Source organism: Chionomys nivalis, chromosome 18 (genome assembly GCF_950005125.1).
Source record: "Chionomys nivalis chromosome 18, mChiNiv1.1, whole genome shotgun sequence".
NCBI lineage: Eukaryota > Metazoa > Chordata > Mammalia > Rodentia > Cricetidae > Chionomys > Chionomys nivalis.
The window spans coordinates 4,114,388-4,140,956 of record NC_080103.1 but is presented as its reverse complement, the minus strand read 5'-3'; the positions used below and the strand labels follow the sequence as shown (position 1 = coordinate 4,140,956).

The 26,569-nt window shown below is 46.3% G+C and overlaps 1 protein-coding gene across 3 annotated transcripts; it reads left to right on the top strand.

Moving 5' to 3' along the window:
• The first annotated feature begins 107 nt into the window (after window positions 1–107).
• Window positions 108–26,006, top strand: Pmf1 (polyamine modulated factor 1). 3 transcript variants are annotated; one of them, XM_057793323.1, is made up of 5 exons: window positions 108–278; window positions 20,259–20,364; window positions 21,099–21,199; window positions 23,659–23,793; window positions 25,645–26,006. In XM_057793323.1, the coding sequence occupies exons 1-5, from the start codon at window positions 127–129 to the stop codon at window positions 25,682–25,684; spliced, it is 534 nt and encodes a 177-aa protein (XP_057649306.1). In that variant the 5' UTR covers window positions 108–126; the 3' UTR covers window positions 25,685–26,006. The 3 variants fall into 3 exon arrangements, with proteins under 3 accessions (XP_057649306.1, XP_057649305.1, XP_057649307.1); XM_057793322.1 differs by having other exon boundaries at window positions 23,598–23,793; XM_057793324.1 differs by lacking the exon at window positions 21,099–21,199.
• The last annotated feature ends 563 nt before the right edge of the window (window positions 26,007–26,569 follow it).

Sequence of the window (26,569 nt, the reverse complement as noted above, 5' to 3'; positions counted from 1 at the left end):
TGACCCACCTTCTCTGGCAATTGCCCCGCCCACTTCCGGTTCGGTGACGGGCATTTTTTTTCTCCAATCAGAGGTCCTAGTGGGAGGGGCTGCGGGGCCATTTCATTTTGGCGGTTCGGTTTCAACATGGCTGACGTGAGCCATAGTAATGAGGCTGTGGAAAAGGGGCCCGAGGGCTTCTCTCCAGAATCTGTGCCAGTTGACAGGACCATCTCCAGGGTGGAACTCCTTGACACTATACTGGACACTTTTCTCCAGAAACTAGTCACCGCCAGGAGGTAGGTGGAGACCAATGGTGGCGGGAGGGTTTGTCCTCGGGTCGTAAATCCCGCGAGATCTGGCTGGCACGGTCACGTGGGACATCCTAGTATGGTTGACTCTGTCGTCTCTGCAAAAACCTAGAACTTGGGTTCTCCCTTGGCTTAACCTGCAGAGGATGAGAAGGAAGTCGCCGACTTGCAGTTAGATCCAGTTCTCCACCCTCCCGCAAGGCGACCTCCACAGGGCTGGAGTGCGTTCCTGGAGGGTCGTCTGGTTACGGAAGCCTGGCGCGCCGGGCAAGGCGCGGGCGGATGCCAGGACTAAACGGATGGTCCTAAGGAGGAACTTTCGGCTGTCGACTTTCACTTCATGATTCTTCAAGTGATATGAAATGGCTCCGTGGTTAAGAGTGCTTGCTGCTCTTCCAAAGAACCTAAGTTCAGGTCCTAGCGCTCGGTCAGGCTGCTGTGGCAGATAAGCACACATACGCATAAAAAAGACTATTTGAGGCAGGGTCTCAATAAACTGTCCCAGCTTGTCTTGAACTCTGATGGCCCTCGCGCAGTCCCTGAGGTGAAAGGCCCGCCTCACACCTGCCTGCAGAGCTTCTGCATGGACCTTGTGGTCTGCCTCTTACCGCCTAACAAATATCTTTGTGCTTCCTCCGTGTTTGGTGCCACGGGTATGATAAAGCAGTCAAGTTACTATTGATGGCTAGTCTGTAACAAGATAATCACAGGGCTTGGCAACATAATGAGCAGATGAGTTAGTGCGAGGGTGATGCGGTACAGAGTACTGGGCAAGATAAGAGGGATCTGCGCTGAGGAAGTGATATGCAGCTGGAATTGGAAAGATGAAAGAAGTAGATTTTTGAAAAATAAAGTTAATCAGATCTTTATGGTAGAGATGTCCTTGCCTGCAGGTCGGAGGGGGAGTGAAATCAGGCCGACATTCAACTAGAGCCCGGTTTTGCATTACAATTTTTTAAAAAAGATTTATTTTTCATAGGTATGAGTGATTTGCTTGTATGTTTGTATGCACATGTGTTCCTGGTGGTTATAAGCCTCCATATTGGTTCTGGGAAGCAAATCTGGGTTCTCTGGGAGAGCAGCCAGTATGACTGGGCTGTCTTTCCAGCCTCCATGGCAGTTTGATAAAACAATTTGTAAATATTTTATGTGCATTACACACTCGCCATGTTCCCAGCCAAAGTCCCTTCCTTGTTTAGTCTTCCAAACTCTGATCTCCAGAAAACCCTACTATTTGGCTATAGATCCTTAAGTTATTTATAGTACAAATACTCATTGACCAGTGCTGGTCCCAAACTATCAGAGTTGCTGGATATACAGCAGTGACTGAGACCAACAAGGTCCTGCTTTTGTGAGTAGACATGAGCTGGCATGGTGGTACACACTTGTAACCCCAGCACTTGTAGACTGGAGGCAGGAGTGAAGAGTGGAAGGGTTGTGTGATCCCAGTTGGTGTTGGGAATGACAAAAAAGGTTTTTCCATGAAGCAAGATGTCTTTGACCCCACAGCAGGGTGCTCCTGTTGTTGAATCAGGGATATTTTTGTTATAGACCAAGGAGAGCTGGAGAGGGAAGTACAAGTCTGTGTGCAGATGTATTGCGGATGCTAATCTGTGTTCTCAACCTTGGCTACTGTAAAAATAGAAGATTCCTGGACTCACAGATAGTACTGTGCCTCAACAGTTGGGTTTTAAGGAGCTGGCAGAGTCCAAAAACTTTTCAGTCTCTAAAGAAGATGATGTTTGGGGGCTGGAGAGATGGCTCAGAGGTTAAGGACACTGGTTACTCTTCTAGGGGTCCTGAGTTCAAGTCTCAGCAACCACATGGTGGCTCACAAACATCTGTAATGAGATCTGGTGCCCTCTTCTGGCCTGCAGGTGCACAAGCAGACAGAACACTGTACACATAATAAATAAATCTGAAAAAAACAAAAGAACGAAGAAGATGATGTTTAACAATGTGTTGTCAGAAAGCCCCTCAACAAAGGTCAGAAACCCAAGACTGAGTGTCCTGTTACTTCACATATCCTGTGGTTCTATCAGCTTTCTGTCTCTGTAATAAAAGCCAGAGATCCCTGAGAAAGAAGGGTTTGTTCTCACTCACACTTTAGGGGTTTCAGTCCAAAATTGCTTTGGCTTATATCAAACTGGGAAGCAGCTCAGCTGTTAGCAGCCGGAAGGAAGAAGGGGCCATAGTCACAATATCCTTTTCAGCCATCTAGCCCCAGTGAGCTAACTTCCTTCTACTGGGCTCACTCCACCCAGTTCCACCACCTTTGAGTAGCAAAGCCTGGAGGCCAGATTTTGAATACACGGCCCTTAGGGGTCACTTGCTATTCAAACTATGATAGTCCACCTTCCTCTCAGTGTCAGACTCTCAGAGGTATGGCCTGGCTCACAGTGTTTATTCTGCCTGATGCTCATGAATAGCGTATGCTGATACTCAAGAAATGGTTCTGGGATAAAGGAGCCTCAGTTTATCTCCTGAATGCCAGACCTTTGTCTCCAGCAAGTTACTGCTAGAAATCTCCATTTGGTCTTCCGTACAGCAGCCCAGCTCTGTGTGGATTACCCTCTTCTTTTCCTGAGTCTGTTACATGGTTCAGGGTTCTGCTGTCTAACCACCTTCCAGGCCTGCTCAGGAGTTCACACTGGCCATTCCTGCATTTCTAATCTCATTTCCAGCCTTGCTACCACTGTCAGTTACTGGATGCAGCATCAGACTCCACACCGTCTTCTGGCCTCGGTCGTTTCTACACCCTCCAGTACACATGGTTTCATCTTTAACCTCAGACCTGACACTTTTTCCCGATGTTTTCTCACTTAGAACATTCTCCTTGGTTAAATAGACACTCCCGTTGGTCTCAATATAGAAAGGGCTCAGTAAATGTTACTTACTTTTTGAAAGAATAGTTTATTAATTGAACTTCTCAGGAGACTGGGTTGGAGAGTAACTAGAGAATTCCGGTAGTCATTTACAAATTCAGATTTATTTCTTTTTGAGACAGTCTTGCTATGTAACCCAAGCTGGCTCAAACTTAGAATCCCCCTGCGGCTTCAGCCTTCTGAGTCTTGGGCTCCAGACTCATAGGATGGTTGCAGCTATTTGGGTTCCTGGCTCCCCTCCTCCCAACTCTTCCAAGCTTTTTTTTTTTTTTTTTTTTTAATATTTATTTATTTATTTATTATGTATACAATATTCTGTCTGTGTGTATGCCTGCAGGCCAGAAGAGGGCACCAGACCTCATTATAGATGGTTGTGAGCCACCATGTGGTTGCTGGGAATTGAACTCAGGACCTTTGGAAGAGCAGCCAGTGCTCTTAACCTCTGAGCCATCTCTCCAGCCCCCTCTTCCAAGCTTTTAAAAGTCTTCAATTTCAAGGGCAAAGTACTTTTATCTATGACAGAAGTTGTCACACACTGTTCTTCATGCCAGTCATCTAACGGGTCTGGGTGGTTTGTGTGGGGTCCTTAGGTGGCCCAGATGGCCAGAAGACACCCCATATGCAGTTGCAGAAACAACAGAAAAGTCAGCATGCTGGGGTCCACCCAAAATGGCATTGACCCCAGGGGAGGGTGAGGCATCCCCTTTTAAGCCTGCTTAGGAGAATTGCAATTGTGGTTAAGAGTACTTTGAAGTGATTGGGTATAGACCCTTACTAGTACAGGAATTGTTTTATGATTGGCTCATGGCAACTGTGGTTGCCATGTCAGGGGTCTATTTGAAAATAGCAAGAACAGCTCCTGCTTGTGGCTGGGTAGGACCCTGATTGTCTATCAGACTGGACGTATCTCCTGAGGGTCTGGTTGAAGCCAGACATGAGTCAACATAGCATGGTGGGGTAATATGATACAGAGGTCTTAGCAAACTGGCCCCTGGAAAAAAACAACTGGCCCTGGTCTCTTCATTCGCCCCTTAAGTTGAAACATAAGTCAAATCTTTGGACGTAATGGGCTGTATATCATTTGTAGGCAGGGGCATATATTGACTGTGAAGGACCATTGGCCTAATTGCTCCACACATTCTTTTATAATACAGAGAAGTGTATTAACTATACAAGGCCCAGAAATTAGAGCGAACAATAGGATTAATAGGGATCCTGCCAATGTGGTTATTAAGGTGGTGGCCATGGGAACTGCAAGAACTAGGTTTCATACCAGTTAGAACTGTTCCTCCATTGTTTTTTTTCTATCCTGTAACTTTTTTTTTTTTTTTTTTTTAGTTTTTCGAGACAGGGTTTCTCTGTAGCTTTGGAGCCTGTCCTGGAACTCCCTTTGTAGACCAGGCTGGCCTCGAACTCTACAGAGATCCGCCTGCCTCTGCCTCTCGAGTGCGTGTGCCACCACCGCCCGGCCAAGGTCCTGTAACCTTTTTTTTTTGTTTTTGTTTTTCTTGAGACAGGGTTTCTCTGTTCTTGGAGCTAGCTCCTGTTGACCAGGCTGGCCTTGAACTCACAAAGATCCTCCTGCCTCTGCCTCCCCAAGTGCTGGGATTAAAGGCATGCACCACCACCACCACCACCACCACCACCACCACCGGGCTCCTGTAACCTTTTGTGCACCAGACACAGAGGAGGAGATTCTTTTATCACTCCTGATTAGCATAGAAGCAGCATTGTTCTGGCCAGGCTAGTCCTCCCTGTTGTGAGAGAGGAGGTCTACTCTCCAGCGGCTCTGTGACACTGTTTCTGCTGAAGAACTGAGGGATGAGCTAAATGAGAAATAGATTTTTCCAGCTCAGCCAGCTCTTAATGAGTCAGGGCACCTAAAGTTCTGTGATTTTCATGCTGTAACACAAGGACAGTAGTTACTATTCTGGCCGCCCCAGCTGTCCCTAGAGCCACCAAAGTGGGAGTCAGGGGTGCTGTGGAACGCCGCTATTGAGTAGGGAAAGGTGACTAGGTGGGTTGTCATGCTCTCAGCCAAATAATAAAGAACTCGGGGAAATTTGAACAAGGACGCAAACCCCTTGTTTTGTTGTGGTAGCTGGGTGTGAGAACATGGGGTAAGTCCTGTGGAGCATGCCTACCAGGTGCCTTCAGGTGGTAACAGGTGGTGGGCATGCTGGTAATAAAGCAGTGGAGTTGCAGAGGGCCAGATAAGCCACCAGGATGGACATGTTAGATGGCAGGATACAAAGGCCAGTCCTGCGGACTGATCCTAATTTAAGCTTGGGGTGGGTTCCCCATGGGCAGGTCGTGTGGAAGAAGTTCCACGTCTGAAGAGATGACTGCTGTGCCCTTGAAGGAGGAGACGGGTGTAGACATAATCAACAGGTCTGGGTCCATTTTGACTGAAAATGATTTAGGTAATTGCATGTAGCCGATAAGAGAGCAAAAGCTTGATTAATTGGTCCTTGTGGCTGAGAGAAAGCTTTAGTATGACATTATTAAGGGGGCTGACTGTTGATGTGGGAGTCCCCTCTGTGTGTTGCTTGTATTGATTATTATCCCAGACAGCACAATAGAATTGTCCTGGTCCCCCGCAGATGCAGGTGGCTGGTCCAGAACAAACATAGAATTTGGTAGCCTTTAGGCAGGCCTTTAAGTATTATCTAGACACTCGTAACCTGCAGAGCAGTCATAAGACAGTGTCTTTCCATGGAGACCAGTGTTTCCATGCAGACCAGGCATCTGGGTAAGATCACAGAGATCTATTGAGAACATGGGGAAATAAGTACCCAGGATGCATGGGATGTAAGGTTGGAGATGATATGTCCATCCCCAGTATCAGAAAGAACCCAGCTAGCTAATGTTCTGTGGTTGGGGGGGTTGGGGGCTAATTTTGCCAATGGAAAAGAGAGCCAGAAGCAAATCAGAGTAAGGGCAGGGTCCTTAGCTTTTAAGGGGTCCGTTGGGTGTAGGAGACTTTCTATTTGCTGGCAGAGTCGTCTGCTCAACAGGCTTAAGATGAGAGTGATGAATCCATATCTTGATCCCTTTGACTTTTTCAAGATGTCGTTATTTTTTTCTGCTGTGTAGTACCACATTGTGTAAATTTACCACATTTTCCTTATCCATTCTTTGGTCGAGGGGCATTTAGGTTGTTTCCAGATTCTGGCTATGACAAACAATGCTGCTATGAACATAGTTGAGCACATATCCTTGTGGCACGATTCATCATCCTTTGGATACATACCCAAAAGTGGTATTATTGGGTCTTGAGGAAGGTTGTTTCCTAATTTTCTGAGAAATTGCCACACTGACATCCAAAGGGGTTGTACCAGCTTGCATTCCCACCAGCAAATGCAGGAGTGTTCCCTTTTTCCCACAACCTCTCCAGCATAAGTTGTCATCAGTGTTTTTGAGCTTGGCCATTCTTTTAGGTGTAAGATGGAATCTCAGAGTTGTTCTGATTTGCATTTCTCTGATGACTAAGGATGTTGGACATTTCCTTAAGTGTCTTTCAGCCATTTTAGATCCCTCTGTTGAGAGTTCTCTGTTTAGGTCTGTACTCCATTTTTTTTTTTTTAATTGGATTATGTGATCTTTTGGTGTCCAATTTCTTGAGTTCTTTGTATATTATGGACATCAGATCTCTGTCTGACGTGGGGTTAGTGAAGATCTTTTCCCATTTTGTAGGCTGTCGTTTTGTCTCGTTAACCGTGTCCTTTGCTTTACAGAAGCTTTTCAGTTTCAGGAGGTCCCATTTATTAATTGTTTCTCTCAGTGTCTGTGCTGCTGGGGTTCTATTTAGGAAGTGGTTCCCTGTGCCAATGCGTTCAAGTGTACTTCCCACTTTCTCTTCTATAAGGTTCAGTGTGGCTGGCTTTGTGTTGAGGTCTTTGATCCTTGAGTTTTGTGCATGGTGATAGATATGGGTCTGTTTTCATTCTTCTACATGTTGATGTTGATATCCAGTTATGCCAGCACCTCTTGTTAAATATGCTTTCTTTTTCTCATTTGATATTTTTTTGCTTCCTTGTCAAAAATCAGGTGTTCAAAGATGTGTGGATTGATATCTGGGTCTTCTATTTGGTTCCATTGGTCCTCCTGTCTGTTCTTATGCCAATACCAGGCTGTTTTCAGTACTGTAGCTCTGTAGTAGAGTTTGAAGTCAGGGATTGTGATGCCTCCAGAAGTTCTTTTATTGTACAGGATTGTTTTAGCTATCCTGAATTTTTTGCTTTTCCATATGAAGTTGAATACCATTCTTTCAAGGTCTTTGAAGAATTTTGCTGGGATTTTGATGGGCATTCCGTTGTCTCTGTAGATTGCTTTTGGTAAGATTGCCATTTTTACTATGTTAATTCTGCCTACCCAAGAGCATGGACGATCTTTCCGCTCTCTGGTGTCTTCTTCAATTTCTTTCTTCAAAGATTTAAAGTTCTTGTCATACAAGTCTTCCACTTGTTTGGTTAGAGTTACTCCGAGATATTTTATGCTATTTGTGGCTATTGTGAAGGGTATTGATTCTCTGATTTCTTCTCCAGACCTTTTATCATCTGTGTACAGGAGGTCTACTGACTTTTTTGAGTTAATGTTGTATCCTGCTACATTGCTGAAAGTGTTTATGAGTTGTAGAAGTTCCTTGGTAGAATTTTTGGGATCACTTATGTAAACTATCATATCATCAGCAAACAGTGAGAGTCTGACTTCTTCTTTTCCAATTTGTATCCTCTTGATCTCCCTTTGGTGTCTTATTGCTCTAGCTAGGACCTCAACAACTATATTGAATAGATATGGAGAGAGTGGACAACCTTGTCTTGTTCCTGATTTCAGTGGAATCGCTGGGAGTTTCTCTCCATTTAGTTTGATGTTGGCTGTTGGCTTGCTGTATATTGCCTTGATTATGTTTACGTATGTTCCTTGTATCCCTGCTCCCTCCAAGACCTTTATCATGAAGGGATGTTGTATTTTGTCAAAAGCTTTTTCAGCATCTAATGAGATGATCATGTGGTTTTTATTTTTCAGCTTGTTTATATGGTGGATTATGTTAACAGATTTTTGTATGTTGAACCATCCCTGCATCTGTGGGATGAAGCCGACTTGATCTTGGTGGATGATGGTTTTGATATGTTCTTGGATTCGATTTGCCAGTATTTTTGCATCAATGTTCATGAGTGAGATTGGTCTGTAATTTTCTTTCTTAGTAATGTCTTTCTATGGTTTGGGTATAACGGTAATTGTAGCCTCATAAAAAGAGTTTGGCAATGTTCCTTCTGTTTCTATTGTGTGGAATAATTTGAGGAGTATTGGTATTAGTTCTTCTTTGCAAGTTTTGTAGAATTCTGAGCTGAAACCATCTGCTCCTGGGCTTTTTTTTTTGGTTGGGAGACTTTTGATGACTGTTTCTATTTCTTCAGTAGTTATATGTCTGTTTTATTTGCTTATCTGGTCTTTATTTAATTTTGGTAAGTGATATTCATCCAGAAAGTTGTCCATTTCCTCTAAGTTTTCCAATCTTGTGGAGTACAGGGTTTTGAAATATGACCTGATGATCCTCTGTATTTCCTCCGTGTCTGTTGTTATGTCCCCCTTTTCATTTCTGATTTTGTTAATTTGGATACTCTCTCTCTGTCTTTTGGTTAGTTTGGTAAAGGTTTGTCTGTTTTGTTGATTTTTCTCGAAGAACCAGTTCTTTGTCTCATTGATTCTTTGTATTGTTTTCTTTGTTTCTATTTTGTTGATTTCAGCTCTCAATTTGATTATTTCCTTCCATCTAGTTCTCTTAGGTGAGTTTGCATCTTTTTGTTCTAAAGTTTTCAAATGTTCTGTTAATTCACTAATGTGGAATTTTTTCAGCTTCTTTTTTTTTAATAACTTTTTAAAAAATATTTATTTATTTATTATGTATACAATATTCTGTCTGTGTGTATGTGTCTGCAGGCCAGAAGAGGGCATCAAACCTCATTACAGATGGTTGTGAACCACCATGTGGTTGCTGGGAATTGAACTCATGACCTTTGGAAGAGCAGGCAATGCTCTTAACCACTGAGCCATCTCTCCAGCCCCCTTTTTTCAGCTTCTTTTTTTTTTTTAAATATTTATTTATTATTTATTATGTATACAATAGTCTATCTGTGTGTATGCCGAAGGCCAGAAGAGGCCACCAGACCTCATTACAGATGGTTGTGAGCCACCATGTGGTTGCTGGGAATTGAACTCAGGACCTTTGGAAGAGCAGGCAATGCTCTTAACCACTGAGCCATCTCTCCAGCCCTTTTTTCAGCTTCTTTATGTAGGCATTTAGTGCTATGAACTTTTCTCTTAACACTGCTTTCATTGTGTCCCATAAATTTGGGTATGTTGTGTGGTCATTTTCATTGAATTTTAGGAAATATTTAATTTTCCCTTTATTTCTTTCTTGGCCCATTGGTGATTCAAGTGAGTATTGTTTAATTTACATGTGTTTGTGGGTTTTCTGTAATTAGTATTGCTGTATCTGATAAGGTACATTGGGTTATTCCAATTTTTTTGTATCTGTTGAGGTTTGTTTTGTTACCGAGTATGTGGTCAATTTTTGAGAAGGTTCCATGAGGTGCTGAGAAGAAGGTATATTCTTTCCTGTTTGGATGGAATATTCTATAGATGTCTGTTAAGTCCATTTGAGTCATAACATCTGTTAGTTCTCTTATTTCTCTGTTCATTTTTTGTCTGACTGATCTGTCCAGTGGTGAGAGGGAAGTGTCGAAGTCTCCCACTATTAGTGTGTGGGGTTTAATGTGTGATTTAAGCTTTAGAGGTGTTTCTTTCACATATGAGGGTGCCCTTGTATTTGGGGCATAGATGTTCAGTATTGAAATTTCCTCTTGGTGGATTTTTCCTGTGACTAATATGAAATGACCTTCTTTGTCTCTTTTGACTAATTTTAGCTCGAAGTGTTAGATATTAGGATAGCTACACCCTCTTGTTTCTTAGGTCCATTTGATTTTTTTCCCAACCCTTTATTCTGAGAAGATGTCTGTCTTTGAGGTTGAGATGTGTTTCTTGTATGCAGAAGAAGGATGGATTCTGTTTTCATATCCAATCTGTTAGCCTTTTTTTTTTTTTTTTGGTTTTTCGAGATAGGGTTTCTCTGTGGCTTTGGAGCCTGTCCTGGAACTAGCTCTTGTAGACCAGGCTGGTCTCGAACTCACAGAGATCCGCCTACCTCTGCCTCCCAAGTGCTGGGATTAAAGGCGTGCGCCACCACCGCCCGGCCTGTTAGCCTTTTTATAGGTGAGTTGAGTCCATTTACATTAACGGATATTAATGACCAGTGGTTGCTATCTCCTGTTAATTTAGTTTTCTTTTTTTTTTTTTGGCTTTTTGAGACAGGGTTTCTCTGTAGCTTTGGTGCCTGTCCCAGAACTAGCTCTTGTAGACCAGGCTGGCCTTGAACTCCCAGAGATCCGCCTGCCAATGCCTCCCGAGTGCTGGGATTAAAGGCATGCGCCACCACTGCCCGGCTAGTTTTCATTGTTGATGATATTAATTTGTGCATTTTTTTTTTCTTCTTTGGGATTTGCTGTAAAGAGCTCATCAATTGTGTGTGGGTTTTTGTTGGTGTAGCCATCTTCCTTGGGTTGGAGTTTTCCTTCTAGTATTTTGTGTAGGGCTGGGTTTGTAGCTAGGTATTGGTGAAATCTAGATTTATCATGGGATATCTTTTTTGTCCTTCTGTAGTGATTGACAGTTTTGCTGGGTATAGTAGTCTGGACTGGCATCCGTGGTCTCTTAATGTCTGCATAATGCTTGACCGTGACCTTCTGCCTTTCATCATTTCCAGTGAGAAATCAGGTGTAATTCTGATAGGTCTACCTTTATATGTTACTTGGCTTTTTTCCTTTGCAGCTCTTAATATTTTTTCTTTACTCTGTATGTTTAGTGTTTTGATTATTATGTGGCAAGAGGACTTTTTTTTTTTTTTGATCCAGTCTATTTCGTGTTCTGTAAGCTTCTTGTATCTTCATAGGCATATCTTTCTTTAGGTAGGGAAAGTTATCTTATGATTTTGTTAATAAATTTTCTGTGCCTTTGAGTTGAACTTCTTCTCCTTCTATACCTATTCTAAGATTTGGTCTTTTAATGGTATCCCATATTTCCTGGATACTTTGGGTTAAGTTTTTGTTAGATTTAATGTTTTCTTTAACTGATGAGTCTATTTCCTTCAGCATTTGAGATTTTCTCTTCCATCTTTTGTATTCTGCTGTTTATGCTTGTGTTTGTGGTTCCTGATCATTTTCTCGTGATTTCTATTTCTACAATTCCCTCGGTTTGTGTTTTCTTTATTGCCTCTATTTTAGTTTTCAAGTCCTGAATAATTTCTTTCATATGTTTGATTTCTTTTCCTTGGTTTTTTTAAGTGATTTGCTGATATCTTCCAATTTTTTGTTGGTCTTTTCCTCAATTTCTTTAAGAGAATTTCTCATTTCATCTTTAAGAATTTCAAACATTCTCTTGAGGTTATTTTTTAGGTCATTTTCTTCTGCTTCATCCATTCTTGGTTTTTCAGGTCTTGCTATTGTAGGGTCTTTAGGTTTTACCGGTGTTGTGTTACTCTTTGCAGTGTTGCTTGTGTTCTTACCTTTTCTACTCTAATAGGTGTGGTTGGGGCTGTCTGAGATTCTGTTGAATTATCTTCTGGTGCCAGTGAAAGCTCAGATGGTTGTTCCTCGTGGTGCAGTCAGTGTCACAGTTCTAGTTACCCCGTTGGTTACTCTGTATCCTGGAGATAGCTCAGTGCTCCTGGGCCTTGCTCTGCTCACTTGTAGTTTGCTTTGTCAGGCCTACTTTGGCTTAGGTTTTTGTCCTGTTTTTGTAAATCTTGGTCTGGATCCCCTCCTGCAGAAGTCCCTGGCTTGGAGTTGAACCTGTTCTTGTGGAGATCTCTGGATCTGGTCCCTGGCTTAATCCTGATCCACCAGTGTCCCAGGACTTGGTTGTCTCCTGGGACTGGATTTGATCCTGGCTTCTGCTCAGGTGAAGCTTGTTTCCTCAGGCCCTCTCTGTCCTAGGTAGCTCCTTCAGAGCCACTCCTGTGGAATTTGTTGCCCTAGGTGGAGTTCCATGCCTTGGGGCAGATGTGGCCTAAGTTACTGGCTTTGACCTGTCTTTGTAAATCCTGGTCTGGATCCCCTCCTGCAGAAGTCCCTGGGTTGGAGTAGGACCTGGAAAGGTTTCTGGCTCTGGTCTACTGCCTTGGAGGTCCCAGGCTTGGGTGTGCCTGGACCCGCAGAGGACCTGCTTACTCCCTCAGAGGTCCTAGACTCAGAGGAACCTCTTCCCCACAGGTCCCTGCTCAGACCTGCAGGGGTTCCAGGTTCCTGCCTATTCCCTTTGATGTTACAGACCAAAGCCTGACCCTTAGAGGTCCCGGTTCAGACCTACTCCCTCTGAGGACCCAGACTCACACCTCACGCCTGGCCCCGCCCAGATGTCTGGTTCCTGCCTATTCCCTCAGAGGTCCTAGTTAAGTGAATATCTTCAATTGACTTGTTAACTCCACTGAGGTTCTGCACTGGCCAGTAATCACTGGTCCCCAGATTTTTGACTGGCAAGGCACTAGAATTCCGTGCTCCGGTAGTCGGTGATGCCCTGTTTGGCTTCTGGAGTCATGGGATATTATTGCCTTTAAGGTAACTACAACTGGGGGCAGCTGGATTGCTAGCCCTGGGTGGTTGGTCTCTACTGTATTCCAGGAATAGAGTGTTGGAGTTTGAGCATTAAGGAGACATTTCTGAAAGTAAGTGTCTGTGGACAAAGCCTATATTCTTCCTCTAGGTCCAGACATAAGGCGAAGGGGAGATTGTCACCCCCTTCCCAGTGTAATTGATTTGGACTTTCATTTTGGCTGGTAGGTCCTGCCACACAACAGGGATAGGGGCACTCAGGAGTAACCATTAAGCAATGGGATGCTTTTTTCTTCCCCAAATCTACAGTTTGCTTGCTGGCCAGTGTGAAGCTGTTACGTGGCCCTTGCATCCGAGCTCGTTTGCCAGATAAAAGAGTTTTCAGCATAGAATGATGCACCCAAGCCCTGCCCTCCTTAGTCATGTGTGCCGGCCAGCTCACTGACTTCGTGTCCTCCCTCTGCTGGATCCTTCCCTCTCCTTCACATGTTTGCAAGGCACCCTCTTTACTGTCTTCGCTGTCTCTGCCATCTTCAGGTATGTCGTCCCAGTCGCGCCTCCTAAATCTGTCCCTTTGATCAAGACAAGCATTGCAAAGTGTAGATGTGGGCCTATCTTGGTCCATGCTTCAAACCCATTGGCCTTTTATAGTTTCTCTGCCACGAGTCAGTCAGAGGCTGTGTTTCAGGCCCTCTCCCTTCCTTGAGTGTTGGCGTGTACATTCTAGCTGACTGGATCTTGTCCCAGCTGAGCGACTTCGGACAAGCTTCTGTTTGCTAGTTGTTGCTCATTTGAGCAATGGAGAAGATGGTAATGGAACCTGCCTTACAAGGTTCTTGTCAGATTTTGATAAGTTACTTCATACAGAATGCTTGGAACAGGGTCAGGTACCAGTAGTCCTCTGAATGTTTCCATGATTCCTACATCTTTGTACACATGCTTACACGATGCACTGCCCTTGAGTCACACTACCTGAGCCTCAGCGCCTCTGTTCTCTGTTCATAGAGCCCCTGCAGTCTGCCACCCACTTCCGTAATGCACAGTATTCCAAGCTTATTTCCCGAAGACTGGTCTGTACCTGTGTGGGGTGTGTGTGTGTGTGTGTGTGTGTGTGTGTGTGTGTGTGTGTGTGTAGGTCAGAGGGTAACTTTCAGGAGTCAGGCTTCTCTTTCTACCATGTGAATGCCAGGGATCAAAGTCAGGTCATCGGTCTTGGCAGCAATTACCTTTACCCATTCCGCTATTTTATTGAAACATGGTTGCTCACTAGTCTGGCGCTTGGCCATTAGTCTAGGCTGGCAGGCCACCAGTCCCCAAGAATCTACCCATTTCTACCTCCTGATCTCTGGGATTTTACATGGGTCCTCTTGTGTGCATGGCAAGTGTTGTACTGACTGAGCCTCTCCCCACAGCTGGATTTGTGTCAGCAAGGTTGGCCTGCTATGGTGGTATGCTGTTGGAGCTCCGTAAGCTGTTTGTGTTTGAGACTGGGTCTGTATAGTTCAGGCTGGCCTTGAACTTCTGATCTTCCACCTATCCAATGCTGGGATTATTACAATCTACAAGGTGTATGTCACCATGCCTGGTTTTATTCAGTTCTGAAGGTTGAATTCATGGCTTGGTACACCCTAGGCAACTGCTTTACGTCCCCATCTGGAAAATTTCTTCTGAAGGATGAGCGGGCAGCTGTAACTGCAGGTGGCTTTGGACAGACTGTTCCGTGACCTAGCTTCATCTGTTTTCAGATTCCTGCTTCTTTTGTGCCAGTTGCTACTGCCATCTTGTGAACAAACTGTGGAACTGTTGAATCGGGAAGCCTGATGTGTATGGTAGCATAAGGCAAACCTGGTTTTTTGGGGCTTTTTTTTTTTTTTTTTTTTTTGAGACAACGTCTCATTTGGCCTATGCTGACCTAGAACTCACTCTCTCCTTCTGTATCCTGATAGAAGGCTGCAAGTGTGTGCCACTGCACAGCTTCTGACCCTCTTGGCGATCTTGGCACTGTGTACCAAGAATGTTACATATTTCTTGTCTGGACCTCTTTTTACATTTCAGTGTGTGTACAAAACATATTTGGGCATCTACATTTTTTTTCTATTACGTGGTTATCACCCAGGACAGCCTGGAATTCAGACTGGCCTTGACTGTAAACGATCCTCTGCCTCTGCTGGGATTGCAGGCATCAGCCTCCACACTACATGGGTGCTGGATATCAATCAAACATATTCTTATGTGTACCTGGCAGACATGTTGCTGGCTGAGCCATCTCCCCAGCCTCTGCAGTTAAACTTTGTAAAGTAGACCCGAGCTCCTTCACAGTGAGTCAATTGTTTCTATTTCCTGTCCTAGACATTGAGTCTGGGACCTCATGCTCCACCACTGAGTTACATCCCAGTCCCTATGGGTGTCCAGTGCCGGAAATGAAATGCAGCTTCAGTGAATTCCCATAATGCATGCAGAGAGAAAGTGCTGGGTTCAAGTAGGCCACTCTAGTCACCTCAGGAGTTTCCATGTATTTGTGTTTTGTGTTTTTGAGCTAGAGTCTCACTGTATAGCCCTGACTGGACTGGAGTTCATAGATGTCCTGCCTATGCGGGATTGTTAAAGACATACACACTTCAGCCAGCCTTTTACTCACTCATTCATTCGTTATTTATTTATTTGTGTGCATTGGTGTTTTGCCTGCATGCGTGTATGTGTGTGAGAGAGTGTCAGAGCCCTTGGAACTGGAGTTACAGACAGTTGTGAGCTGTCATGTTGGTGCTGGGAATTGAACCCAGGTCCTTTGGAAGAACAGCCAGTGTTCTTAACTACTGAACCATATCCCTAGCCTCTACTTGTTTTTTTTAAATTCTGTTTTTATTTATTTATTGATTGATTGATTGATTGATTGCGTGTATAGTATTGTGCCTGCACACCAGAAGAGGGCACCGGATCTCATTATAGATGGTTGTGAGCCACCGTGTGTGTGCTGGGAATTGAACCCAGGACCTCTAGAAGAGCAGCCAGTGCTCTTAACCTCTGAGCTCTGTATCCCTGCCTGGCCTTGAACTCATGATCCTCCTACTTCTGCCTATTATGTGATGAGGTTATAGGTATGTACCACCATACCAAACTAGTAGTTGGGTTATCATACAGCCGAGGCTGGTTTGAAGATCCCCTGCCTTTGCTCCTGTGCCATCAGGCTTTCTTTTTGTAGCACAGGAGAGCGAGCACAGGGCTCTGTGTGTGCTAGGCAGGCACCTTACCAACAGCCCTAGAAATGAGGGTCTTAATTTTGTTGCTGTTTTGCTTTGTTTTGTTTTAAGACAGGGTCTCTCTTACAGTCCTGGACTGTCCTGGAACTCATCAAGACCAGGCTGGCCTCAAATTTGCAGAGATCCCAGTGCTTCTGCCTTCTGATTGCTGGGATCAAAAGTGCGCACTACCAGTAACTTTTTTATATGTATATACAATCATGCCTTGTTTTCTGCCCCTCTCTCCCTCCCTCCCTCCCTCCCTCCCTCCCTCCCTCCCTCCCTCCCTCCCTCCCTCCCTCCCTCCCTCCCTCCCTCCCTCCCTCCCTCCCTCCCTCTCTCTCTCTCTCTCTCTTCTCTCTCAGGTGACCTTTATCCCACATTGGCCTAACACTTCTTATGTAGCTGAGAATAAGCTTAAACTCCTGATCCTCTAGCTTCTAGTTGCTGGTGGCTGGGATTACATGCTGCTCCCACCACAGTTGGTGTACACCCAGGACTATATGCGTGCCAGGCAATCGCTCTCCCAGCTGAAGTGGCAGTTTCATTAGGATGTGTCCTGCAGTGTCACCTATAGGTCCAACTCTTCAGGACGAGCCAGAGGATCACTAGAGCCCAGAAGTTTAAGACCAGAGTGGGCGACATAGTGAGACTCTATAAAAACAAACTAACAGAGCCGGGCGGTGGTGGCGCACGCCTTTAATCCCAGCACTCGGGAGGCAGAGGCAGGCGGATCTCTGTGAGTTCGAGGACAGCCTGGTCTACAAAGGGAGTTCCAGGAAAGGCTCCAAAGCTACAGAGAAACCCTGTCTCGAAAAACCAAAAAAAAAAAAAAAAAAAAAAACCAAACTAACGGGCTAGAGTCTGGTTCCCAGCACTGATGTGACAGTTCACAGCCATTTGTAAAATAACTCCAGTTCCAGGGGATCCATTGCCTTTTCTGATCTCTTTATGCAACAGGCACAGGTGCACAGACATATGTGCAAGCAAAACACCCATACATATAAAATGAAAATAATATACTCTCAAAAGAAGGGGAAAAAGGGACAGTGATAGAAGACACTCTGCATCACACATGCACATGCATGTGTACATATGCACATACATACATGCTTACTCAAAGGGTACTCAGTGTATTTCCACGGCTTCTTGGCTTAAGTGGATAACTCTTGCCTTCCTTCCCTATTGTACTCTGTTGACTGAGTTTTCTGTCCTGCCTGGTTCCCGCAGTCATTAAGTCCCAAAGAAATCACACAGAGGTCTACATTAGCTATAAACTGATTGACCCATTAGCTCAGGCTTATTATTAACTCTTATAACTTATATTAGACCATTATTCTTATCTATGCTAGCCACATGACTCAGTACCTTTTTCAGCAAGGCAGTCAGTCACATCTTGCTTCTTCTGTGGTGGAGTCAACTGCTGAAAGCTTTCTTCTTCCCAGAATTCTTCTGTTCTCATTGACCTGCCTCTACTTCCTGTCTGGTTGTCCCACCTATACTTTCTGCCTGGCTACTGGCCAGTCAGCGTTTATTTAAAATATAATCAGCAGAATACAATTGTCCCACACCAGCACTCTCCCAGTGCAGGGCTTGGAAGCCAAGGCCTCAAGCATGTTAAGCACACTGTACTACTTAGATAGCTACTATATCCCTTTGTTTTTGTGTCTCTTTCTCAGACCAACTTCCTTCAAGATGCCTTTTTTCTCTGGGTGTTTACTGTAAACTGGTAGCCCACTAGGCAATGGATATAACCCTCCTATGGCTGTCAGTAGGGAGGGAGAAATGGTGGCAACACAGATGTTCCCTTGAACCTGGCAATGAGCAATGTGACAGACTCCCACCATCTAAGGGTAAGCATTTTGTCTTTGTATACCTTGGTGACTGTGCTCAGATATCAAAAGGACAATTCAAAGGACAGATGCTGGGAACCCTTCCAACCCACAGCCCACAGCAGAATTCCAGGCATCTTATTTTGCTCCTAGTCTAACCAGCCACTCAGTCTGTGGCTATGAGGCGGAGTGTGGAGGGACACACGATGCTGCCCGAGTGGGCTGGAATTGACACGGGATAATTGTGGCTTACACTTCAGAGATCCTGTTCCTTTCCACTGCCCACTCAGGCATCCGGGTCAAGTTGGGCACATCTCTCCTCAGCTCCAGTAGTGAACAGAACCCAGGGAGGGGTGAAGCAGACTGCCCACAAGGGTCACCTGAGAACTCTTGTGGGATTCCTGGTATTGAGAACCCTAAAATGTGAAGGACCCAGAAACATGCACATTTCCTGAAGGATGGTTTTGTACAGGGCCCAAGTGGCCAGCCCTGACAGCACGGGAAGACACTGGAATGGGGGGGGGGGGGTGCGTGTTTGTGTGTGCGCTGCCACAGGTTGATGTTGGGTGATTTCATCAGCCAGTGCCAGTGTGGGAATGGCTTAAATGCCTTGCGGATTTCTTGAAAATTACACTCAGGGAAGGAAAGTGATGTTTTAGGAAACACCCAAGGCCATCTGGTGGCCAAACATAAAGTTATACTGTCTTATAAACTGTAATGTCCTGTGGAAGGGGTGCTGGAACCTGGATGCCCCACAGCAGTGCTAGCGATGAAGCACTATGGAGTCTACACTAACCAGGCAGCCGGGATGGAGTTATGGCCCCGGTTGCCTGGCTGCGGACCTGCTCCACTCCCGGCTGCCTCTCCCACGTGGGCCTCGGGTCCGCTTGGGTGGCAGAGCCCTTCTGCTCGAGCCTCCGTGGCTCCTCTGTCTGTGTTTCCTTTCTCATAACAGAGTAGGTTCTTGGCCTTAACCACTCTGCACTGGAAGAGCATGCTGGGTTCAAGTGCTGCCTGCACAGATCACTGGACCAGTGGTCTCTACAACCTCTTCCCTTCATAAGCCTTGGTTTCCTCCTTTGTTGAGTAGGACAGCAGCATCTGTGCTGCCCAAATCACCTCACACACAGCCCTCCCTGCTGCAGGAGCCTGAGACCATTAGCTAGCTAGGGTTATAGGCTACCATTGCCCACACCAGATCCCATGTCTTTCATTCTTTCTGCTGTCTGCTTCCCACCATCATGGTCATGAACTCTCTGGAACCATGAGTCCCAAATTAAATACTTTCCTTTATAAGACTTGTGTTAGTCATGGTGTCTCTTCACAGAAATAGAACACTTAAGACACCAAACTACCACAATGACCTGCATTTATTTATTTATTTATTTTAAAATGTTTTTTTTATGGTTTATTTAACTTTATTTTATGTGCATTGGTGTGAAGGTGTCAGATACCCTGCAACTTGGATCTTCAGACAGTTGTAAGCTGCCATGTGGGTGCTGGGAATTGAACCCGGGTCCTCTGAAAGAGCAGTCAGTGCTCTTAACCACTGAACCATCTCTCCACCATTTTATTTTTACTGTGTTTTTTTATTTCAGCAGGGTCTCATGTAACTTAGACTGGTCGTGGTTTTACTATGTAGCTGAAGTTGACCTTGAACTCCTGACCTTCTGAACTCCACTTCCCAAGTGCTGGGATTACAAGTGTGTTCCTGGTTTTATGCAGTACTGGGAGTTGGCTTCATGCATGTTAGGCAAGCACTCTACTAACTGAACTGCATGTCATAAATGCTGCTAGAGTCCTAGTTTGGAGTAGAAGCAGCGTACCTGTTATTGAGGACAGATCTGCACCCACAGCCATTACCCAGGTCTCAATGACAAAACTGAAGTCTTTTTTTTTTTTTGGTTTGTTTTGTTTTGTTTTTCGAGACAGGATTTCTCTGTGACTTTGGAGCCTGTCCTGGAACTAGCTCTTTTTTTTTTTTTTTTTTTTTTTTTTTTTTTTTTTTTTTTGATTTTTCGAGACAGGGTTTCTCTGTGGTTTTGGAGCCTATCCTGGAACTAGCTCTTGTAGACCAGGCTGGTCTCGAACTCACAGAGATCCGCCTGCCTCTGCCTCCCAAGTGCTGGGATTAAAGGCGTGCGCCACCACTGCCCGGCTCTGGAACTAGCTCTTATAGACCAGGCTGGTCTCGAACTCACAGAGATCCGCCTGCCTCTGCCTCCCGAGTGCTAGGATTAAAGGCGTGCGCCACCATCGCCCAGCAAAACTGAAGTCTTTTAATAAACATAGAGGTGACTGGCTGGAGGCTGATCACCCCAAGTTTTCTTGTCTTCCTTCCTGACAGCTACGAGAGATTCACCAGCTGTTACAAGCCCTTCCAGCAGTTAGACTCCAAGGTGATGCAGTGGGTCTATGACAAGTTTGTGACTCAGCTACAGGCGTCCATCCGGGTGAGTGGTACAGCGGCCAGAAGGGCCTTTTCACTTAGCTTTCACCCTACATTCAGCCCCCTAAAGATGGCAGTCTGTTTGCTGTCCCTGTCTGCTCAGCTCCAGTGCAGTAGTAAATGCCACCTTCTCACCTCATCCTGTAATATGACTGTGTGTTTATAAGTTGTCTGCCAGCCAAGACCCGGGAGAGCATGGCAAGGGGAAGAAAGCAGGGGAGACCACCCGGGAGCGCTGCAGTAGATGTGGGCATCTTGTTTGGTCTAATTTGGTCTGATTGGGGTTATTTGCGTCAGCAGAGAGGCTTGTCTTAAGAAATACACCTAATTGGAACCTTCTCAAAAAAGAAAAAAAAGTTTTCATAATGTTTCTAGAAAGCCATCCAATCTGTGTCATTGCTCCAGGATGGTCTTATTAACAACAGGTACCTGTGGTGGAGACAAGAGAGTGGCTGTCTCTAGAGTTCGCCCTGTGTAGCCCTGGCTGGCCTGCCTCTGCCTCTGGAGTGCTGGGACCAAAGGCATCTGCTGCTACTCCTCATGTAGGCTCTTTTTCAGTGTTTGCTATTTTATATTTTCTTGTGTTAATTCTAAAAGCCACACATTATAGAGAAATTGGACTATTGAGGGGAGTGATAAACATTAGCCAGGATCTTCCTAAGTGCTGTTAGCAGCTCAGCATATTTCCACTGAGAGCATGTATGAAGTCATCACAGCTCTGTCCTCCCTTCTGCTCAGGAGGAAATCTCAGAGATAAAAGAGGAAGGGAACCTAGAAGCTGTCCTGAACTCCTTGGATAAGATTGTTGAAGAAGGCAAAGCCAATGGAGAGCCGGCCTGGTGAGAAGGGTAGAGGGTGCCTCAGTGTCCGAAAGAAGATAGTTCTCACCCATATCTGACTTCCTAGACCCCTGGGATCTTATAGGAGTAAGTAGAATTGGCTCAGGGAGGACGCCAGGTAGTGAGACTTGGCTCCATAGACGTTTTAGGTGGGCAGGTGCATGGCATTGATTAATTTGTTTGTGCAACACTTAGGAAGCATGCTCAGTGTGATTGCAGAGGCCAGAGATTCAGGAGTGAGCAAGCTGCCCTCTGCAGCTGGCATTGCATTGGACAGCATGGCTGTCTGTCTGCCATGTGCTGGAGAAAGAAGTGGTGACTGGGGTGAGGAGTGGCCTGGGCTCAGGAACCTTCCACTTCCTGCCCTTACAAGTCCAGGCTACAGTTGGCATATACCTTTTTATTATTCTATAGCATTAGGACTGAATGTGGGGCCGTGGGCAAGCTAGGCAGTTCTGCTGCTCGGTTATATAGCCTTAGCGCTCTCTCTACATTTTATTTTGATCCAGGGTCTCACTGAGTTCCCACAGCTGGGGCTGTAGATGGCTCGGTGATCAAGAATATACTGCTATTCAAAAGGACCAGGGTTTGGGTCCCAGCACCCACGTAGCTGCTCATAACCATCCTTAACTCCAATTCTAGGAGATCCAGTGCCCTCATCTGGCTCCACCAGCACTCATGTGGTACACACACATATGTGTTGTGCAGGCGAAACACCATACTTGTAAAACAAGTTATTTGAAGTTCCTTCAGCTGGCCTTGAACTTCCCAGTTGAAGTTGGCTGTGATCTTGTCACTGTTGTTCAGACTGATCTGTCTTCTGTATGTGATGTTTGTCTCTGCATTGCTCTCATGGCCAGGCTATCAGAAGAGGGTGGCAGATCTGAACCTCCTGTAGGTGCTGAAGCTCCAGGTCCTCTGAGCACTCTTGACCTCTGACCTTTTCTCCAGCCAGAGCCTGTAAAATGTTTGTTGGTTTCTTTGTTTTGAGACACAATCTATATAGCCCTGGCTAGCCTAGAATTTATTGTGTAGACTATAAATCATAAAGATCTGCCTGGGATCAAAGTGTGCACCACCGTGACTGACCTGCAGGCCGGGAACCTTGGCCCTCCTGCCTTAGCCTCTGAGGTACTCTAGATTACTATGGACCACCAGGTGCAGTCTGATATCTTTTTTTGTACTTGTTCTTTTAATTTTATTTATTTATTTATTTTTATTTTTCGAGACAGGGTTTCTCCATAGCTTTTTGGTTCCTGTCCTGGAACTAGCTCTTGTAGACCAGGCTGGCCTCAAACTCACAGAGATCCGCCTGCCTCTGCCTCCCAAGTGCTGGGATTAAAGGTGTGCGCCACCACCACCCGGCTTCTTGTTCTTTTAAAAATTAATGATTCTGCCAGGCGGTGGTGGTGCGCGCCTTTAATCCCAGCACTCAGAAGGCAAAGACAAGCAGATCTCTGTGAGTTTGAGGCCAGCCTGGTCTACAAGAGCTAGTTCCAGGACGGGAACCAAGCTACAGAAAAACCCTGTCTTGAAAAACAAAACAAAAAACAAACAAACAAACAAAAATTAATGATTCTGGCATGGCTCAGGATGGACAAACAAGTGGGGAAGGGAGACTGGGGATCAGCCTGGGACCTGGCCTGGGACTAGAGTGTCTGTGGCCCTTCTTCCTGTGATGGGCTATCAGAAGGGTGTCCCACCATCTAGCGTGGTGGCTTCTGGCTCCCTTAGCCCAGAGAGCCCCCAAGGAGCCAGCACAGCTGCTCCAGGCTCAGGGTTCTCTCTGCTGGGAACACCTCTCACATTTTAAAATTATACTTATGTATTCTTTGGGGGTATATGCGCAGGCCATGTTGTAGGGTCAGAAGACAGCTGAAGTCTTATGACTGAAAAGGAATTTATAGGAGAACCTACAGTTGTGTTTGCTCATTGAGTGATCCTGCTCCCTGAAACATCTCCCTTACTCATCTGTATGTGGTCGCTCTCACAGGGCCTCCGAGAGGCTGGGCCCTCTAAGAAGCTACCCAGTCTGGGAAAGGTCACCCTGCCTTCATCCCGATCTCCCTAACTCATAGTCTGTTGGGGTAATGTACCGGCCAGGACACATGGTCATAAGGACAGAGGCAGGGTCTGGGGAGCCACTATGAGCTCTAGAGTGCTGGAGACGGGTGAGTGTGTGGAGGAGCAGGCTGTGTGAGCGTGGAGGCCTGGAGGTATGCCTGTGGACAGGGAGGCTGAGGGGCTAAAAGCCAGAGTTTCCGTCAGGAGTGGGTTTGGGAGGTAAAAGAGATCCCAGAAGAATCTTAGCCTAGCCTAGGACTTGAAGTTACAGGCTGGATTTAAAGATAGAGACATCCCTCCCTGTCCCCTGGGAACCATGTACCCTCTCCCCCAGGCGACCCAGTGGAACCCCAGAGAAAGACCTGTGCAGTGTTATGGCACCCTACTTCCTGCAGCAACGGGATGCCCTGTGCCGCCAAGTGCAGAAGCAGAAGGCCAAGAACCAGGACCTGGCTGATGCTGTCCTGGCCGGGCGCAGGCAGCTGGAGGGGCTGCAGCAGCAGATCCAGGCCCTCCAGCAGACATGGCAGGCAAGTGTTTGGCTTGGCCTGTTTTCTCTTGTCTCAGGCCCCCTGGCTTGGCTTCCTCTCTCCCAGCCTAAGGGATGCCATGGGAGCAGTGCGGTCATGCAGCACCCTTGCCGGGACATGCGAGGCTGACTCCTCAGTTCCTGTGCTGAGGTCCAGTGCAGCACGTGTTCCTCTGCAGCTGCTACGTGAATGGAAGCAGAGAGGGCAAGAGCCTGGGCGCAGCTACTGCTGCTGTAGGCACGGCCAGTGTCCTTAAAGAGCATGTGTCAGAAGGACCCCAGAGGCTAATGACATGGGTGTGAGTTCTAGCACTCACATGGTGGCTCACACCTCCACTTCCAAGGATCTGTCTCCTCTTCTGGACTCTGTGCACATTGAAAACATAAACTTAAAAAGACTCCAGAGCCTCTGGTGCTTGGGAACATGTGCCAGCAAGTGTGCATCCCTGAGAGAAAAGCCAGCTTCCTAATTGGTCCCAAAGGACTTTTGAGCTCGTGGAGCCGGGTGGTGCAGGTGGCAGGTGTAACTGGAGCAGTGAGATCGCGTCTTAGCGGCTCCAGGTGCACCTGAGTGGTCCTCTCCATCTGCCACATAGATGCCTAGTGTGCCTAGTACAGCAGACAGCCACTTCCTAAGGCAGATTGTCCAGCTTCCGAAGCTCATGGCTCCCAGGTTTCTTCTGGTTCTCTCTTTTGCAGCCTGCCAGCCTCAGACAGGTGGAACTTCGTCCCAGCTACCCAGCTAGCCTAGCTCCAAAATAACCACACAGAAACTGTATTAATTAAATCACTGCTTGGCCCATTAGCTCTAGTTTCTTATTGATTAATTCTTACAATATTAGGTTAACCCATTTCTATTGATCTGTGTATCACCACAAGTTCGTGGCCTTTCTGCAGAGTCTACCTCTGGCATCTCTCCGACTCTGCCCTTCCTTCTTTCTCCCAGCATTCAGTTCTGTCTTCCCTGCCTACCTAAGTTCTGACCTATCAACAGGCCCAAACAGTTTCTTTATTAACCAATGAAAGCAACAAAAAGACAGAAGGACCTCCTACACAAGAAGACCTGTCCCCATCCCCTCCAGTCTCCCAGTGCTTTGTCCTTAGGTACTTAGAGCCATCTTGGTGGATCCTCAGCCTCTCCATCCCCAGGAGACTGCCTAGTGCTCCCATCTCCCTGGATAACAAGTTGTCCAAATCATGGTTCCTGAACCTGTCAGCTCTTCTCCCAAAGCCACAACACCAGCCCAGCTCCCATCCTGGCCTTGTCTGGAGTGCAGCAGCTGGGTCAGATGTTCAGTGCTGACCCTGTGCGGGAGCTTCAAAGCCTCTTTCACTGCCTCACTGCTCAGTGACTGCGCGTTGTCCAGCAGGCCCTGGGTTCTGCTTTTAGCACTAGAGGGAAGGCAAAGGAACTGGAGCTACTTGGGAGTCCTTTATTTATTTACTATATATACAGTGTTCTGTCTGCGTGTAGGCTAGAAGAGGGCACCAGATCTCATTACAGATGGTTGTGAGCCACCATGTGGTTGCTGGGAATTGAACTCAGGACCTCTGGAAGAGCAATCAGTGCTCTTAACCTCTGAGCCATCTCTCCAGTTCCTGGAGTCCTTGTTGAACATGGATTCTGCTCTTGACAGGTCCTGCAGAGGTGGCTAGGGCATCCAGATGGCCATAAATACTTAGTGGTAGGGACTTCCCACTTGTCTTAGTTCTGGCACATCTTGCCAAAAACACTGACATGAGCCACGGACCCATCCACATTGTTCTAGGGGGGACCTGGGCTGGAAAGGGGCCTGGCACATGGTGTCTATTTTTCTCATACCCCACACATTGTTCTCTTCTTTGGTTTCAGGCTCTTCACAGAGAGCAGAGGGAACTGCTGTCAGTGTTGAGGGCACCTGAGTGAAGAGCCACCACACCCCAGCCCAGAGGGCAGTCATGGTCCTATGGAGTCCGTCCCCACCCCCACACACTACCTTCAGATTCCTGCCGCCATCTTCTGCCTGGAAGACTGGCGCTCCCACACTGGGCATCAGACACCAGGCTCTGTCTCCTGGAGTCGTAGCTAGCGTGGGCCCCACACCCTCCTTCTGGTTCTCCAGCCCTCCCTGGACTGGACTCGGGATAGTGTTTTCAGTCTGCACTGATTGCTGCCTTGCTGAACAGCCTAAGGGCCCTTGCCATGTTCTCCCCACATCTGTAAATAAACTTCCTCTATCACACTGTAATCTGTGAGGATGTGTCTTTGCCAGGCGCCTGGGGTCAGGACCACTTCTGGACTCCTAAGCTCTGTCTGCAGTCAAGACATCAGTCTGAGGGCTCTGGAAGTCTACAGGCTAAGGAGTGGGTTGTTTTGTAGCAGGACCCAGGACCATGAGGTTCCCCAAGGTCAGGACGAGCTGCTGTGTGCTGCTCTCTGGGGCACAGAGTGGGGTGAGGTCCCAGCATAACTAAGTATTTCCCTCGTTTCTCCCACCCCAGTCTTCCCTCGGGTGGGGCAGATATTCTTTTCTCCTTAACCCAAGGGCTGCTTGTGAAGAGGACAGAAGACACCGAGGTGATCCTGCAGTCACCTGTCACCATTGTGAATTCAGTTGATGGCCAGGTGACTGCAGACAGTGCAGACAGGTCAGGGGTGAGAGAAGCAGGTCTGTAATCCCGCACTCCGGAGGCAGAGGCAGGAAGGTCTGAGTTTGAAGCCAGCCTGGGCTACATCCTGAGACCATCTCAAAAGAACAAAAGGTCAGACAGGTCACAATACCAGGTCACCTTCTCAT

Coding starts and splice junctions, on each gene's coding strand:
- Pmf1 (XM_057793322.1), top strand. CDS start 127: ATGGCTGACGTGAGCCATAGTAATGAGGCTGTGGAAAAGGGGCCCGAG. Junction 21,200..23,597: donor GCCAATGGAGAGCCGGCCTG/GTGAGAAGGGTA, acceptor CCTCTCCCCCAG/GCGACCCAGTGGAACCCCAG. Junction 23,794..25,644: donor CCCTCCAGCAGACATGGCAG/GCAAGTGTTTGG, acceptor CTTTGGTTTCAG/GCTCTTCACAGAGAGCAGAG.